The sequence below is a fragment of the Procambarus clarkii genome, chromosome 33 (genome assembly GCF_040958095.1).
Source record: "Procambarus clarkii isolate CNS0578487 chromosome 33, FALCON_Pclarkii_2.0, whole genome shotgun sequence".
Lineage (NCBI taxonomy): Eukaryota > Metazoa > Arthropoda > Malacostraca > Decapoda > Cambaridae > Procambarus > Procambarus clarkii.
This window is the reverse complement of record NC_091182.1, coordinates 37,451,567-37,469,063: the sequence shown is the minus strand read 5'-3', so window position 1 is coordinate 37,469,063 and position 17,497 is coordinate 37,451,567. Positions and strand designations below refer to the sequence as shown.

The following is a 17,497-nucleotide window of genomic DNA, read 5'->3' as shown; positions in this document are numbered from 1 at the left end:
ACAAGCCCCGCTCAGAGGGTAAAAAAACCCAAGCGGGGTCAAACGGGGCCCAAGCCCCCAAATCAGCCCTTTTACCGCCTTGGGAACCTCTATACTGAGACCAGGGGCAGAGCCGTCCTCCAAACCCTCTGCCTCAAAAAAAAAGGCAGAGGCCGCCGGAAAAGATGGAACGAAGGCCACCCCCCCCCTCCCCACTTAGGTCTGAACACAAACTCAGGTTTCACTCCACTTTATGTATCACCAAACTTAGTGTGTAGTTCCTTTCATCTGCCCAGCCTAAACCTCCCTACATGTGTGGTGCTCCTGAAATGGAGTGTGTAAGCCTAAATCCCTCAGTCACTGCAAACATTTATGTCACCTACCTCACTTTCGTTACCACTGAACTCGTCTGTCTATCTAGCTTTTATATCATCCTCATAACTACTACTTCTATCTTGAATGAACATCATTTAATGTATTTTTCATGGGCTCAATATCCTATTGTCGCATCTTGGTGGGACCACCCTTGGAGGTTAAGGGACGAGCCTCTGCAATAGCAACACATTGAGAATGTAGACGGGTGCACGTGGTTCCTGGGCAGGTTCCAGACATCTACAGGCAGTTATTGGCACCATTTGAACACCAACTGTATTCAAACACCAAGGATAAAGACCAAAGAGTCACAGAAAGATGATTGTAGGACTCTTGTACTCATAACACATGATAATAAAGGGAAGGCTCTGGTTGACTCACATTCATATAAAGCTGTAAAACAATTAAGAAAATTGAAAAAAGAACTAAAGCTGTTTTAGCTCTAAGTTTTCCTGCATTACTTTTTTCTAGTATTATTACTGGAAAAAATTACCCCTCACCTCTTCTCTTTCCACCTTGTCCTACTCCCAGGACATAAAATTGTTTCCTTCTCTGCTTGTCTTAGTTGTGATTCAATAAGAGTTCAATGACAGGCCCAAATGTTGCTGATTCTTTCCTTTCATATGTATGGGTTGGGCTATTTGTTTCAATCATGTTAGTGTGACTTATTCTATGCATGTGATTATCTTAATTTCTATGTTACCTGCAACATGCATTTGAATTTCACATACTATACTATACTGTATATTTATTGAAATAAAAAATATAATGAAGATGGATAATAGCCAACTCACTTGATGCTGCTGTGCTCTTTTACTCAAAACGAGCACCGTGTCCGAGTAAATCTTCTGCTGCCGTTTTGACATTGGAACGTGTATAATTTCATCATGTTTGGGTGGCAAGTCCTGAAAGGGTACATCCAGCAAATATAGTAATGTATTTAGCAACAATACTTTTACCTAATGTTATTCATAGAAAATACCTAAACAACAAAAGTACTGTCAGGTAATTATAATAAACTAAGAAGTACACTTTGCATAATATGAAAAGTACTCTTAATAGCAGAGTATTCTAGAGTAGCCTAAGTGCCACACTTAATCTCCAGTGTTGGGATCCTACTAAAAGCTGACAACACACTGGTACACAGAAAACAAAATTCCCCAAAAAAATTTCCTTCTTAAATTTGTCAAATTCATTCACTGGTCATGGAGAGAGAAAACTAGCATTGAATGTAATGAAATGCCAATTTCTGGGTGAGCCCTGGTCATTCCCTGAAGCTACTATCTCTATTAGTAATTACCTAAATTTTATTAACTAAGTGTAGTTACAGGACGATAGCAACACTCGTGGTGTCCCGTCTCCCCAGCACTCTGTTATATAACTAGTATAGTGTGCCATATTACTCATCCCCATCGCTCACAGAGTTCTATGGGACTACTGAGGACCAAAGCCAGAACATTCAACCCCCCCCCCTTCCCTCCCTCACAGAGGCACAAAGAGTGTTGGCATTTATGCATTTAGTTATTGGTTTATGCCATCCAAAAGGAAAGGCACCCAGAAAGTCAGTGAACCAGAACAAACTACCTGTACTGCTGGCTTCAAACAAGACTGCTGCCTTGAGAGCCACTTAAAGAACTCCACAAACTATGTAAACAAAAGATACGAAATTCATGAAACTATTACCACCCTGTTCAACCAAATTCCACCCCCCCTCCCATTCATTTGGGGGAAGGCATTAGGCAGCCTGCCGTCAGCTGGCTGCCCCACCCTCAGTTCTATGAAGATGCCAAACACCTCTGATGACCTGAAGGAAGAGAGGGAAGGGAGAGCCCAATAGCTCCAGGGAGCTACCAGGGCTCTCCCAGAAACAGGCGTTTCATTACATTCAACGCTGGCTTTCTAGGGGAAACCCCTTTTGCCAATTCACTCAAACCCGAACCCGGTGAACTGAGAAAGAATTAGATTCCTGGTAAGCAGACATGCACACTGGCTGGAAGCCCACACCACCCAGTCATCAAGGTAGGCCAAAACCCAAACACCAATAAGACAAAGATTGGCCACCGTGATCCAAACCAAACACACAAAAAGGCGAGGAGCTTGACTGACCCTGTTACGACCCTGGGTTCCTCAGTGGAAACCAGAGGTCAAAATTGAACTAAATAAGCTACGTTAGACTAGCAAAACGCAAGTCGATGTGTCTCTGTTCGTATCTTCCCTGCCAAACGTAGGACGAATCTTGTTGCTCACAAGTATTCAAACTCTTAGAGCTTGTGGTGGATTAAGTATGACATTGTTATAAGATTAACTACCCTGAGAACGAGGAAAGTAACAATATGTTGCATAGAGGAAGATTTTTAATGTGCTTAGCTGCACAATCAATTAGGCTCCTCCCGGCACCACCACATGCGGGAGGCCTGAGCTGGTCGCTGGGAGCGTTCTTCTCTGGCTGGCGTTCGTGGGGACAAGACCTACTCTGTGGCTGCACCTCTCCTCTCCTCCCTTCTCCTCTTACTTATTTCCCTTACCTGAAGTTCCTGTACCATTAAGTTAAGTACGGTGTGTTTTAAGTGTACCTACTCTGGTAGTAAAGATTGGTGAGACCTGGGGGTAGTATTTGCCAGTGTTTTGGGTACCCCTAAGGGTTGTTTTTGTATTAGGGTACCACGTGGTCTCACTACCCTAAGCTGCATCCAGCTTCAGTGCTTATCCAGTAGTACTTTACCCTAGCTTGTTCTCAGTGTAAACCTTGTATCCTGCCTATGTGGACCAAGGCTTTTAATGTAAGATAGGGTGGTAAAGTAATTATTATTATTGTTATTGGTGTGAGTGTATATGGGGGGTTGTTAAGGGGTTAATAAATAATTAAGTTAGAATGGAGTATCCCTTCTTCCTGTGTGGGAGAGCAATGATCAACCTCTAGACTGATCTTGTGTGTAGCCAAGTATTCAGCACTGCTTATAGTTTATTTGGGGGCCGGGCCTTTTAGCTCTCCCATAGTTGATAACTCTGTATTCTAACTACCCTTATCCCTTAATAGTACCAGTTCCCCATAGCAAGCCCACCATTTTACATAATAGACCCCAAACACAGAAGGACCCAAAAATGGGATGCCTGTTGCCCCATGATAAAGTCTAACCAATCTCTCAATCACCAATGTATATAGATGTATTCTATTTGGCATTTCCTTCCATATCATTCTCGCCTCTGCCCTATGAAAGGAGCGAACCAAGAAATGACTGATGTGAACTCCTCAAATCGTACTTCTGAGCTGACTAACTGAAGAAGAACTGGACCAGGGAAGCCCATGCTGCCCACACACTGGCTCCAAGACTGGCCAACCCCAACCAACAGCGGGCACCACCCTAGCCCTACCAAATCGCCTGAAATTACAAGGACAACCGCGAAGACACAAGAAGTCTGAAACCACCAAACAAGATGTAGCTGCAGAAGACAATAACTGTTCCACAACCTCCTCCAGAATCAACAACAACAAAACAGGATAGGCAGGAAATGAGAGCCACAGGTTCACAGTGAATCCAAGGAAGAAGCCAACACAGTCATTTCAGCCTGGAGAAAGAAAAAAAAATTGAATGTAATGAAAAGTTATTTTCTGGGCGAGTTCCGGAGGCTCCCCGAGCTATCCAGGCTGATAAGGATATCCCTAACTTTTGGCATCAAAAGATGTAGGTGTAGTTCTAGGCCTACCAGAGACCACGAGCCAGAACCTGCCCTCCCCCCCCCCAGAGAGACACGAGGAGTAATGGCCTATAAAAATGCACATGCGATTTTGGAGCATTCTATATCTGCCATCGGCCGGGACAGGCACCCAGAAAGGTAAGCGCCCCAAAACAAATCCCTATTCTGGTGAAAACGACGAAAATAGACAAACGAGTGGAGAGAACTCCCCAACTGAAAACGAGCTAACAAGCATGATGTCACACGAACCTGTGCAACTCCCCCCTCCCCAGAAATGGGAAAGGGTGCCCCAGTCTCCCACACCGGTGATCCACACCCCAGTTCTGAGGCTGGATATCAAAATACACGAAAAACTGCCGACCGGAGGGAGGGAGGGTTGCTGGGGAGGTTATCTTAAGGTTATCTTGAGATGATTTCGGGGCTTTTTAGTGTCCCCGCGGCCCGGTCCTTGACAAGGTCTCCACCCCCAGGAAGCAGCCCGTGACAGCTGACTAACTCCCAGGTACCTATTTTACTGCTAGGTAACAGGGGCATAGGGTGAAAGAAACTCTGCCCATTGTTTCTCGCCGGCACCTGGGATCGAACCCAGGACCACAGGATCACAAGTCCAGCGTGCTGTCCGCTCGGCCGACCGGAGCCTCTGAGATTCACCCAGAAAATAGCGTTTCATTACATTCAACACTGGTTTTCTGGGGAAAGCCCCTACAGCTCCCCAGAGCAACTTCACCAAAGAAGAAAAGAAAGGGGACTTACCCGAGAGACGGTCAGTGCTCACATCTCAACCCGAAGTCAAGACAACTGGCTGCAACCGCAGACCCAAAGCGACACGAGCCCAACTAGGCCCAGGAACATTCACGAGGTAGGGTGCCGCCAGGACCCTGTTCGACCACCAAAAACCCTGTGCCTGAATGTCAACCCAAGACATGTTACCAAAAATGGCAACAAGAACAGCCAACTTACGGACGTCATGGGCACAGGAATAGACTGCAGGCTGGCTAGACTTAATAACCCTGCGTACGACCTGAGAGACCCGTACCCGCGAGCAGGGAAGAAGGGAAACCGGATCAACCAAAAGAGCATCCCCGGCCACCAAAGTCATGACGCGGAAATAATGCCGGAGAGCCGCTACCAGACACGACACATGATGCACCCCTGAACTGACCAACCAGGCATCAACAACCCATGGACCCCTCCGGAAAGCAGAGGGGGACTCATTCTTTCCCAGAAAAGGAGACGGCTGCAATCAAATAAACAAATCACCACGACCAAAAGAGCAGAAACCCCTGTGCCAGAGGAGAGCATGAAGCAACCGGACCCAACCCCCAGAGGCCAATGCCAACAAGAAGAGAGCCTTAGAAAAACAATCCTGAACCGAAGAGGCCACAGCAAACCGAGGAGAAGAGAGAAAAGAGAGTACCCGGTCCAAAGACCAGGGGCCGGATTCAGGAAGGTACTTACGAAGGTTTTTCTTCTTAGCTACGAATGTTTTCGTTCTTAGCGCCTTCATGGCGGCTACGGCGGTATTCAGGTAGCTACACTAAGTGGAAAAACCTTCGTAAGTTCATTCCGGGATCTAAGTGCGGTTTCGACCACTCGTAGCTTTACGTAAACTGGATATAACTCAATTTTTCTCTACTACATAACACTGGGATCGATTTTAAGATTTTAGAACATAAACAAAATTTTATAAAAATTGAATCTAGTGAAGAGGAGGCCTTCGTGTTAGTTATATATGCATTCTCTGCTTGAAACTTAAAGTAAATATGTATTTTATGATAGTAGAATTAGTTTTATAATAGCAAGATATTATACCCGTAGTTATTAAGTAAATAAACACTGGTAAACATGAAATATGAGAGAAGGTGATGAGCCCTGCCTGATGGGATCATTTACTATCACCAAATGCCCCTGTTCACCTAGTAGTAAGGGTGTACCTTAGCTATACATACCCATTTCTAATTTACTTAGTTTGGTTTTATTTTGAAATTAAATCTGGGCGAGACATAAAATAAAAATATGCTGCACAAATGATGTTAGGTAAGGAGAAGGGTAAAAATGTCAAAAACTTTATTCATTGAATACTTAAAGCTATATTTATGACTACTGTATATAGACTATTAAAAATGAGAGAGGGAAGTAGGGGTCCAAGACCTCTTCCTGTTATACAATTTGGGTGTGGAACAAGTAATTATCAAAAGAAGGCACCATGCCAGGAAGGCTATGTAGCAGTAAGGCAGTGAGGTGAGGCAGCTACTTATTTGAGAAATGCTTATTTTATTTACCTTATAAGCTGAGGTAACTTATTTTATTTGAGGAATACTCAGCTGATTCCTCTACATTTAGCATGGAACAAATTTGTGTCCAAGACCTCTTCCTGTTACACAATTTGGCTGTGTGTAACCAAACTAGAAGTGCTCTACAAATCAAGGGACCCAGAATGTGGAATGACCTCCCGAATCATGTCAAAGGCTGTACCTCTCTCAACCAGTTTAAGAGTTAAACCAAGTACTGCCTAATTAACTCCATGTAACCTAACTTACCTCCTAAATGTCAACCCATGTCTTGCTATTTTTTAAACAACGCTGTTCACCAACATGTGCAATTGCTGATTTATGCTATGTTAACCCCCCCTTTTTGTATTTTTTATTCCTTCTTTCAACACAATTTATACCTAATCCCGATTACTATTAAGTTTTAGTCTGTGTTTTTTCCCCCACACCTTGCCCGAAATGCTATGAGTATTAATGGCTTTAGGTATTGTATGTACTAGCTCTGTCTATAAATCCAACATTATGTTTGTAAATCAACTGTATGTACTTTTCCTGAATAAAATGTATTTATTATTTATTTTTTAATCAGTAAGTATTAAAAGAAGGCACCAAGCTGGGAAGGCTATGTAGCACCATTGTGTGTAACAATAAACCAAATTTTTTTTTAACAAATAATGCACCTGTATGGTAAAACAAATCCTGTCAGCTGTAAAAATATTGATGCAGTTATTTAAATGAAAAATATAATGAAAGAAATATTACTGGTTTATTTTTATCCTATCTTTTTGTACTGTACAATATATCCAAGGAAGTGAAAAATTGAGACATAATGCACAATTTAATGAATGATTAGCATGGATTAGCAGTTCAAAAGAAATATGACTATTACATATCAACATGAGGTCTTAATGATCCATGGTCAACATGATTTAATAAGGATAATACAGTACTGTATTTGTAATAATACAAACTATAATTTAAAATCTTTATTACTGGGTTTTTTTATTAAGAAAATTAGGTATACACAGCAATGTACTACTACCCTATTCTATATGGAATATTACACAGTGTAAATAAAAAACTAGCTATAAGTTTATCTAATACTCCCATCTCACAGGATGGTTAGACATACATGGAATCAATTTAGAAAATACCAGCCTCAATACAAAAAACAAATCAACTCTGTCTAAACAACTCTTCGTGATTTTCACAAGAGGTAAGCACTGAATCATGGAAACATTATATTATAATTACTCTTACCAGTTTCTACAAAGACTCCTCTCAAACAATGTATTTTTAAACATGTTTAGGTATACACAGCAATGTGCTGCTTCCCTATTCTGTATAAAGGACCACACAATGTAGATCAAAAACCAGCTACAAGCTCATCCAACATCCTCACCTCACAGGATGGCCAGTCATACATGGAATTAGGAGAGAACAAAATACTTAATGCTGATCTATTAGCCTCCACTGGCAAAATCTGGGTACAGCACAAGAATATCTTCCAATATTCCTGAGTGTATGAAGTAGTTACAGAGCTCAAAATACCTCATACCATTTGGTATGAAGTCACTGATAACAGGGCAATCACAGATATAGTGTTGGAGAGTATGTTCTCTCAAGTAGGACTGAAAACAGATGTTTTTTTCCAACAAGAGGGCTATAAACCCATGGAACTGCCTACCCGCTAAAGCTGTAAATGCCAAATTCCAGCTAAAAAATATCATCAAGACAATTGGCGGGCCCTTTAACAAGCCGCCGGCTTTCTGTCCTCTTCGAAGCCACTAGATAGTTAGTGGCCCTTGGGTAAATTCAGTAAATATATACAATAATTGTCAGCGCATCTTCCGAGCAACAAGGACAGCTACACAGTATCTCTTAGAATTACGTAGGTAAACAACAAATGTAACATATTTGTTTACTACAATGTCGGTGCTGGCTGTAGAAGTTGAAAAAACATTGTTTTACTTTGAAATATACTAATTTTATAAGAAAATTCGACGTAAATAGGAGGCAGTAGAGCTCCGATAAGCCAGCGCTAAATCTTCAATATGAAGAATGTTGCTGCTCTCTGATTGGCCAAACGAAACACAGTAGTGACCTCTATCGGCACGCAGGTGAACCTGCGTGCCGATAGAGCCTTAGGAAGAAATCTGTCTACAAATTTCTTTCTAAGTGGATGTTATTGAATTGCACCTAAGCATCTTCTTAGGGCACACTTAGGAACCTTCGTAGCAAACCCACTTACGAAGAAATACACAGAGCTTCCTGAATCTAGGTCCAAGACGGCTTAGGCGGCGTATGAGTAGGCCGGAGGTGAAATAACGCAAAAATAGCTTGCGGAACGGGGCAGAAGTAACATCAATACCAAACGCATGCTGGAGGGGGTTCGCCAGTGCCACATGATACGAGGCAACAGTATTCGGCATAAGATAAAGGTCCTGGAACAACCATGAAAGACAAGACAAAACAACCGTATCAGAGATCGAAGTACATCTATGCAGTGATAGGAAAAACGAGAAGGACCACCAGGAAACTTCATAATGCCGAAGAGACGAAGAACGCAGGTGGGAGACCAACAACGAAGCTACCTGCGCCTCATACAAGTAATGATAGGCCTGAGTCAGAAACTTCAGACGCGAAAACTCAAGGAGCAGAACGAACCAGCTTCGTACAGGGCTGGACCGATCTGCTGACAGAGGCGGAGCCGTGGGAAGACCCTCGGGTTCGGACACCGAGCAAACAGCGCCTGAAACCAAGGCTGGGGCAGCCACAAAGGAGCTTACCTGCTTGATACATGCTTGATGGGGTTCTGGGAGTTCTTCTACTTCCCAAGCCCGGCCCAAGGCCAGGCTTGACTTGTGAGAGTTTGGTCCACCAGGCTGTTGCTTGGAGCGGCCCGCAGGCCCACAAATCCACCACAGCCCGGTTGGTAAGGCACTCCTTGAAGAAAACTATCTAGTTTTCTCTTGAAGATGTCCACAGTACTTCCGGCAATATTTCTTATCCTCTCTGGGAGGATGTTGAACAACCGTGGACCTCTGACGTTTATACAGTGTTCTCTGATTATCCCTATGGCACCCTTGGTCTTCACTGGTTCTATTCTGCATTTTCTTCCATATCGTTCACTCCAGTACGTTGTTATTTTACAGTGTAGATTTGGGACCTGGCCCTCCAGTATTTTCCACGTGTATATTATTTGATATCTCTCTCTTCTCTATTCTAGTGAGTACATTTGGAGAGCTTTCAGACGATCCCAATAATTTAGATACTTTATCGTGTCGATGTATGCCGTATATGTTTTCTCTATTCCCTCTATTTCAGCACTCTCTCCTGCTCTGAAGGGGACGTGAGTACTGAGAATACTCAAGACGGGACAGTACAAGTGATTTGAAGAGTACAACCATTGTGATGGGATCCCTGGATTTGAAAGTTCTCGTAATCCATTCTATCCTTTTTCTGGCTGATGCCATATTTGCTTGGTTATGCTCTCTAAACATTAGGTCATTAGACATCATTATTCCCAAATCCTTTACATGCTGTTTTCCTACTATGGGCAGATTTGATTGTGTTTTGTACCCTGTGTTATGTTTAAGCTCCTCATTTTTATCGTACCTGAGTACGTGGAACTTATCACTGTTAAACATCATGTTATTGTCTGCTGCCCAGTCAAAAACTTTATTAATATTGGCTTGAAGTTTTTCAATGTCTTCAACAGAGGTAATTTTCATGCTGATTTTTGTGTCATCTGCAAAGGATGATACGAAGTTGTGCCTTGTATTTGAGTCTATATCTGATATGAGAATAAGGAGAAGCAGTGGTGCAAGGACTGTACCCTGAGGAACAGAGCTTTTAACTGCGCTTGAACTCTATTATATATGGTTGACTGTTACTCTTTGTGTTCTGTTCGACAGAAAACAGAGTATCCAGCATCCTACTTTACCAGTTTACCAATGACCTCATTTTGTGTGCTATCACTCCAGGGTCACATTATCGAATGCCTTTGCAAAGTCCGTGTATACCACATCTGCATTCTGTTTTTCTTTTAATGCCTCAGTGATTTTGTCGTAATGGTCAAGTAGCTGTGAGAGACACGATCTCCCTGCTCTAAATCCATGTTGACATGGGTTGTGGAGATCATTGGTTTCCATGAAACTAGTGACCTGACTCCTGGTCACTCTCTCAAATACTTTTATTTATGTGGGAAGTTAGTGCAACTAGTCTATAATTCTTTGCCAATGCTTTGCTCCCTCCCCTGTGTAGAGGGGCTATGTCTGCTGATTTAAGCTCATATGGTATCTCCCGTGTCCAAGCTCTTCCTCCACACTATACTGAATGCCTGCGCTACTGGCACTGTGCATATCTTTATAAAAATTGAATTCCACGTGTCTGGCCCCAGGGATGAGTGCATGGGCATGATATCAATTTCCCTTTCAAAATCTGCCACACTCGTGCTGATATCAGTTATATTTACAGGGGTTTGGATAACACGCATAAAGAAGTTGTCGGGATCTTCCACTTTCATGCTGTTTTTTTTAAGAGTACTAAATATGTCCTCATACTGCTTTTTTTTTAGGATTTCACTGATTTCTTTGTCATCCTCCATGTATGAACCTTCACTTGTACGAATAGGGCCAATACTGGCACTGGTTTTTTTTTATTTTGATTTCGTATATGTGAAGAGATATTTTGTGTTTTTCTTTATTTCTTGAATTGCTTTCTGTTCTAGTTGCCAATTTCAATCTGATATGAATGCTTCAGACTCTGATTTCTTCAGTTTCCCTGTTTAAATTATTCCTTCTTTGCATGGAAAGTCGTGCTTGCTTAACCATTTCCTTTATTTGTTTCCTTCTTTTGTAGTGTCGTCTGCATATCTTTCTATGTTGGACCTCTTTCTGGCTTTCCTCAAAGGCACATGTTTCAGACTTCATATGCTTCAGAAGTTAGTTTTTCTATTCCTTGTGTAGGATTTTTATTACTTAGAACAGTTTCCCATTGAATGTTTGTGAGGTCCCTATTTATTTTCTCCCAGTCATTCATTTAATTATTAAAATTGAATTTACTGAATAACCTTTCTCGATTGTTGTTTCTCTTGGGCCTACTGCTGTTATTAATGGTAGTTTGCACTTAAATGATCTTGTGGTCCGAGTATGGAGTGTCTGAGATTGTAATATCTCTGATTAGCTCATCATTGTTCGTGAGTATCAGGTCCAGCATGTTTTCATTCCTAGGTGGTTCTGTAATCTGCTGATTGAGTGAGAATTTGTTAAAGAATCTCAGTAGTTCTCTGACCTGTAGTTGGTTATTTCCAAGTTGATTTCCTGCTATAATGTTATTGTTTACTATTCTCCATTTTAAACTAGGTAAATTGCAGTCTCCAAAAAAGATAATATCTAGTACAGTGGTACCTCGGAATGCGAGTGTCCCTGTATGCGAGTTTTTCGGAAGACGAGCAGGATTTACTCCAAAAATATGTCTCGGAAGGCGAGGGTTACCTCGGGACGCGAGTTTGTTGATACGTGTACAGGCCGACTGGCACGTGGTGGCATGGCGATCGCGCCTCAGTTTACCAGTGTCTCGTGTCCAGTGACTATCCCACCTGAATTCTTCACAAGGATTTACAGTTTTTTATCGTTTTTTTGGCCATTTGAGCATAAAAGTTGTCATTATATATCTTGCCATGGGTCTCAAGAAAGCCATTGGTAAGGTTCAACCTAAGAAAATAGCTGTGAGTAGAGGATGTCCCTTCTTGATTAAGAAAATGTGTGAAGTATGGGAAGAACTGCAAAGTTTTGTTGAAAAAACTCACCCAGATAAAGCTGTAGCAGGCCGTTGCATTGACCTTTTAAATGATAATGTGATGTCTTACTACAGACAAGTGTTAAAATGTAGGGAAAAACAAGTGTCATTAGATAAATTCTTAGTAAAACAAGCAAGTCCTAGTTGTATGCAGGCAAAATGTGCCAGAGTGTGCATACCAGTGAAGTCCTCACTGCCTGATGTGAGAATGGAAGGGGACTCCCCTTCCAAACAGTAACTCCTCTCTTCCTCCCACCTCCTCACCATCTTCCATACGCCTACAGCATTCAACAGCAAGGTAAGTAATAACCTGGACATAGTTTTGTAGGTTTATTTAGATGAATTAGGTATAAAAATTTAGCTTGATGTGGGGTTTTTGGGGTAGTCAGGAACGGATTAATTCATTTCCCTTTATTTCTTATGGGGAAATTTGCTTCGGAATGCGAGTTTTCGGAATACGAGGCATCTCCAGGAACCAATTAAACTCTTAAACTGAGGTATGCCTGTACTGGGTTTGCTAGGTTATCAAGGATATTCTCTATTTTGTGTATCTGCTCAGTGAATTCCTGAACTGTTGCATCTGGTGGTTTGTATATTAGAATAATAATTAGATTTATATTTTCTACCTTGATTTCAAGTACCTCTACAATCTCATTGATCAGGTTCAGGAGCTCTGTGCATGTCAGTTCCTCTTTAACACTTTCGCCCGGGCATGACGCAGCACTGCGTCATCCGTTTACTGTCGGTAATGCCGGGGATGACGCAGCATTGCGTCATCCACTTTAAATAATCGCCAAAAATCAGGTTTTTATCCGATTTTTGGGGGACTGGTTTTAAAATGCGCGCCGATGTCTTCCCATTTTTTTTGTTGAGCCTCGTGGCCCTCAGGCGGCTTGGCACACGCCGTGGGCCCATTGTTTTCGCTCCACTGTTGTGACCAATGTCGCCTCCCCTCGCATCTCAAACGTGTGAACATTTCGGCTATTTTCCGTGGCTATATTTCTTACTGCAGCTTTAGAAACTATCTACGCTTACTCCACGATGGATAGTGATCATGAACAAGGCCCTTCCAGGAAGAAAATTGCGAAAGAAAGGCTTGAAAAGAGCGGGAATTGGGAGTGTAGCTGGAAGGCGTCTGAGCGCTCACTTGCGGCTAACGCGTGGCCCGTCTTCAACTCGTCGGCGGTTGGAGCGTGACCAGGTTTTTTATTTTATATGCTAATGTTCATCTAGAGAATTCTATTGCAAACCCATTGAGACCAAAATAAAAGGTCTAGGACGAAAATTGAGGTGACCAGAGTGAAAATAGTGAAAACATTTTATCGCGTTTGCGCGCTCCTGGGTAACTCGTTCGCAATTTCGCTGTTTGCTGCGGGTAATTAGCCGGGCTTTTGGAGTTTATATGCATTTAATGCTGTAGAGAATTCTATTGCGAACACAATGATACAAAATTTAATCTCGTAGGACGAGAATTAAGGTGACAAAGTTGAAGAGAGTATACACTTTTCAGAATTTACGCGCGCTCCCGTGACACCCTGGGTCCCATATCGCACAGTTGAGGGGTGGCGCGCGGGGTACGCCAAAGTGTTAATATTCAGACCTACTCCTCCATTTGACCTAATTACACTGTCACATCTATATAAATTATAATCTGGGATCCATATTTCACTATCCATGCATCTTTCATGTGGGCTTCTGTAAATGCACCAAATATTGAATTCAATTATATTAGAAGGCCATTTAAGAATTTAACTTTATTCCTGGATTTTGACTTTTGGCCTTGTATGTTTGCAAATATACAGAAGGACAACTCTTCCCTGGTAAGTCCCCAAGCGAGCTAGGACCTGGAACAACAGCTGAACCAGGGATGAGAGGTACAGGTAACCCACCTCACCCAGTCCTGCTTGAAGGCGTCGATCCCGACGGCCTCACAGTCAGGAAAGGGCTCCACGTATACCGGAGCATGCCTCGACCACGCCGACACGAAGAAATCCAACTCTGGAAGCCCGAACGTCCGGCAAAGTCAACTGAAAGCCTTTCCAACAGAGCCAACTTTTCGTGGAAAGGGGAATGAACCGGGACAGGCTGTCAGCCAGGACATTGGACACCCGCCGAACGTGAACTACCTTTAGAGCCAAACCCCGAGAACTCAGCAGACGATTCACCCGAAGCGATCAGCTCCAAAGAGCCAAGGACTGCATCGAACCCCATCCTTGGCTCTGCACATGCAGCCCCGGTACCGATGATAAACACTTGACCACCACACACACAACAACACAGCAGAGGTCGCAACGAAGGCAAAACACTGCCCTGGAAATCAAGGCCAGAGAAGACATCTGCCCCGGAACACATTAGCTAACAAACTGGAGTGTTGGGTACCCGGCGCAGGGAAGTCTGGGGCTTTCCCCTCCCCCTCTCGGGGAGAGGAGAGCTGCACAGATGAGCACTGGAGTGTGATAATTACTTGTTTGCGTGTTTCCTTGGGATAGGAGGGAGTTTTACCTCTTCTTTCAGTTTTTAGTCGTACTTTTCTTACCATGTGGGGTTTATTTTGTTATGCCTACCCTTCTGGGTGCCTAACCCCGGTCGATAACAGATAAGGGAAAAACCCCAACCACAGGGGGGGTGGGGTTTCCATGGGCCATTGCTCCCTGCAACCACTCTGCAGCGGCCAGGTTCTGGCTCGTGTTTCACTGTAGTTCGAACACCTTGGACTAATGCCCCAGTCTAATATATCACGCATTAGCCCGATAGCCCCAGGAAACTGAAGGGGCTTCCCACAGAAAACATGACCTCAAAATAAGGGAAGTCTGGTAATAGTAGAAGACCTATGGACAATGTATTGGTTATGAGAAGGCCAACACAGCTCACCTGAGCCTGTGAAGGCTGACATCAGTGCACCTTGGTTAGGTGGTGCTAGTGCACCACACCAGCCAGCCTGACTGTGGTGCTAGTGCACCACACCAGCCTGCCTGACTGTGGTGCTAGTGCACCTCACCAACCAGCCTGACTGTGGTGCTAGTGCACCTCACCAACCAGCCTGACTGTGGTGCTAGTGCAGCACACCAGCCAGCCTGACTGTGGTGCTAGTGCACCACACCAGCCAGCCTGACTGTGGTGCTAGTGCACCTCCCCAGCCAGCCTGACTGTGGTGTAGTGCACCACACCAGCCTGCCTGACTGTGGTGCTAGTGCACCTCACCAACCAGCCTGACTGTGGTGCTAGTGCACCACACCAGCCAGCATGACTGTGGTGCTAGTGCACCTCCCCAGCCAGCCTGACTGTGGTGTAGTGCACCACACCAGCCAGCCTGACTGTGGTGCTAGTGTACCACACCAGCCAGCCTGACTGTGGTGCTAGTGTACCACACCAGCCAGCATGACTGTGGTGCTAGTGTACCACACCAGCCAGCATGACTGTGGTGCTAGTGTACCACACCAGCCAGCCTGACTGTGGTGCTAGTGTAGCACACCAGCCAGCCTGACTGTGGTGTAGTGTACCACACCAGCCAGCCTGACTGTGGTGCTAGTGTAGCACACCAGCCAGCATGACTGTGGTGTAGTGTACCACACCAGCCAGCATGACTGTGGTGTAGTGTACCACACCAGCCAGCCTGACTGTGGTGCTAGTGTACCACACCAGCCAGCCTGACTGTGGTGCTAGTGCACCACACCAGCCAGCATGACTGTGGTGCTAGTGTACCACACCAGCCAGCATGACTGTGGTATAGTGTACCACACCAGCCTGCCTGACTGTGGTGCTAGTGTACCACACCAGCCAGCATGACTGTGGTATAGTGTACCACACCAGCCTGCCTGACTGTGGTGCTAGTGCACCACACCAGCTAGCATAACTGTGGTGTAGTGTACCACACCAGCCAGCCTGACTGACTGTGGTGCTAGTGTACCACACCAGCCAGCCTGACTGTGGTGCTAGTGTACCACACCAGCCAGCCTGACTGTGGTGCTAGTGTACCACACCAGCCAGCCTGACTGTGGTGCTAGTGTACCACACCAGCCAGCCTGACTGTGGTGCTAGTGTACCACACCAGCCTGCCTGACTGTGGTGCTAGTGCAGCACACTGTCCTAAGTACACAGTGGACCCCTATCTAAGGGGATGACTGAACACGAGAGCTCAGTAGCCTGACACTGTTCATATCAACCACTCATATCAAGACAAGCTTGAGTAGGAAAAACAATTATTGACTGTACTGAACCAAAAATATTTTTATTTTAATTTTGCTTACAGCACAACGTAAACAACATTTTTTACCACTTTATTTGCGACTATTTTTACACCACACAAACAATCCATGTTAACTTCCTCCCCCACACAGAACCAGAAGCTTTGTACATGCTCACTACGGATGTAACACCCTCCTGTTTTCCTCCCACTTATTATACTGTTAATTTAATGAAACAAGATATAACTGTACCTTTAAAACATCACACTTCAATCGTCTTAAGAAGAAGGGTTTCATGATACGCTTTGCTTGCTCAATTCTCTCTCTTTCAAACTTTCCTTTACCACCTCCGTCTCCCTTCTGTAAATGATAAAATATCTATGTAAGTACTGTATATAGGTATAATAAAATATATGACTTCACAAACACAGAGACTAACACATCTTTCTCATTATGGAAAATAAAAATATTCTTATTTACGGTATTTAAATGAGCTGATCTAAAACTATAATGTAATATAATTACAGTATCATAAAAACGGTCATCGCCTCTTTCCTTTACTGATGCATTCTTCACAATTGTTTTTCACAAATAGAGGTTTTGTTCAAAGGTTCAGAATTGCTAATTAAATACATTCCTATGAATGTTTTCAGTATTAAAACCGTGCAAAACCAGAGCGAACCGTTCAGAGGGCTGAACTGCAAAAGGGCAAGTGAGAATCCTGAGTGGAACTAGACCTCTGCAACGCCTCGTTATAACCTAACACACCCGAGGACCTACCTAGACCAATAACAGCCCGGGTAACCATCCGACCAGATTGCCCCTGGAAGGGAACAGAACCCATAGCAAACAATTCCTAATCAATTGTTAGCATGAGAAAGCTGCATTATTTATCGAGTTGCTCATACAAACACATATATACATACATATACATATATGCATACATATACATACACATACACACATATATACCCATATACATATGCATATACATAACTATACACTACATACACACATACATACTCAATTTTTCAATTATGGGAGAAGGATATCTGGTTAGTATATCATCTGGGAATTATGTACTGTGGGGCTGGGTTATCATCTAGTGAATCGCGGCTCTTGGGCCACCAGCTGTGGGAGCGGGGCGTCTCATTTTGGAGTAACCTGTCTAACATTGGGTCCTCTAACATTTCG

The 17,497-nt window shown here is 43.6% G+C and overlaps 1 protein-coding gene across 1 annotated transcript in view; it reads right to left on the bottom strand.

Annotated features, from left to right (window-relative positions):
• Positions 1-17,497, bottom strand: part of Etl1 (SWI/SNF-related, matrix-associated actin-dependent regulator of chromatin, subfamily a, containing DEAD/H box 1) — a 226,228-nt gene that overhangs the window by 79,016 nt on the left and 129,715 nt on the right. The window contains exons 15-16 of the mRNA XM_045753686.2: positions 16,556-16,663; positions 1,146-1,256 (exon numbers count right to left, since the gene is read on the bottom strand). Coding sequence (XP_045609642.2) covers positions 1,146-1,256; positions 16,556-16,663 — 219 coding nt within the window. The remainder of the gene's footprint in view (positions 1-1,145; positions 1,257-16,555; positions 16,664-17,497) is intronic.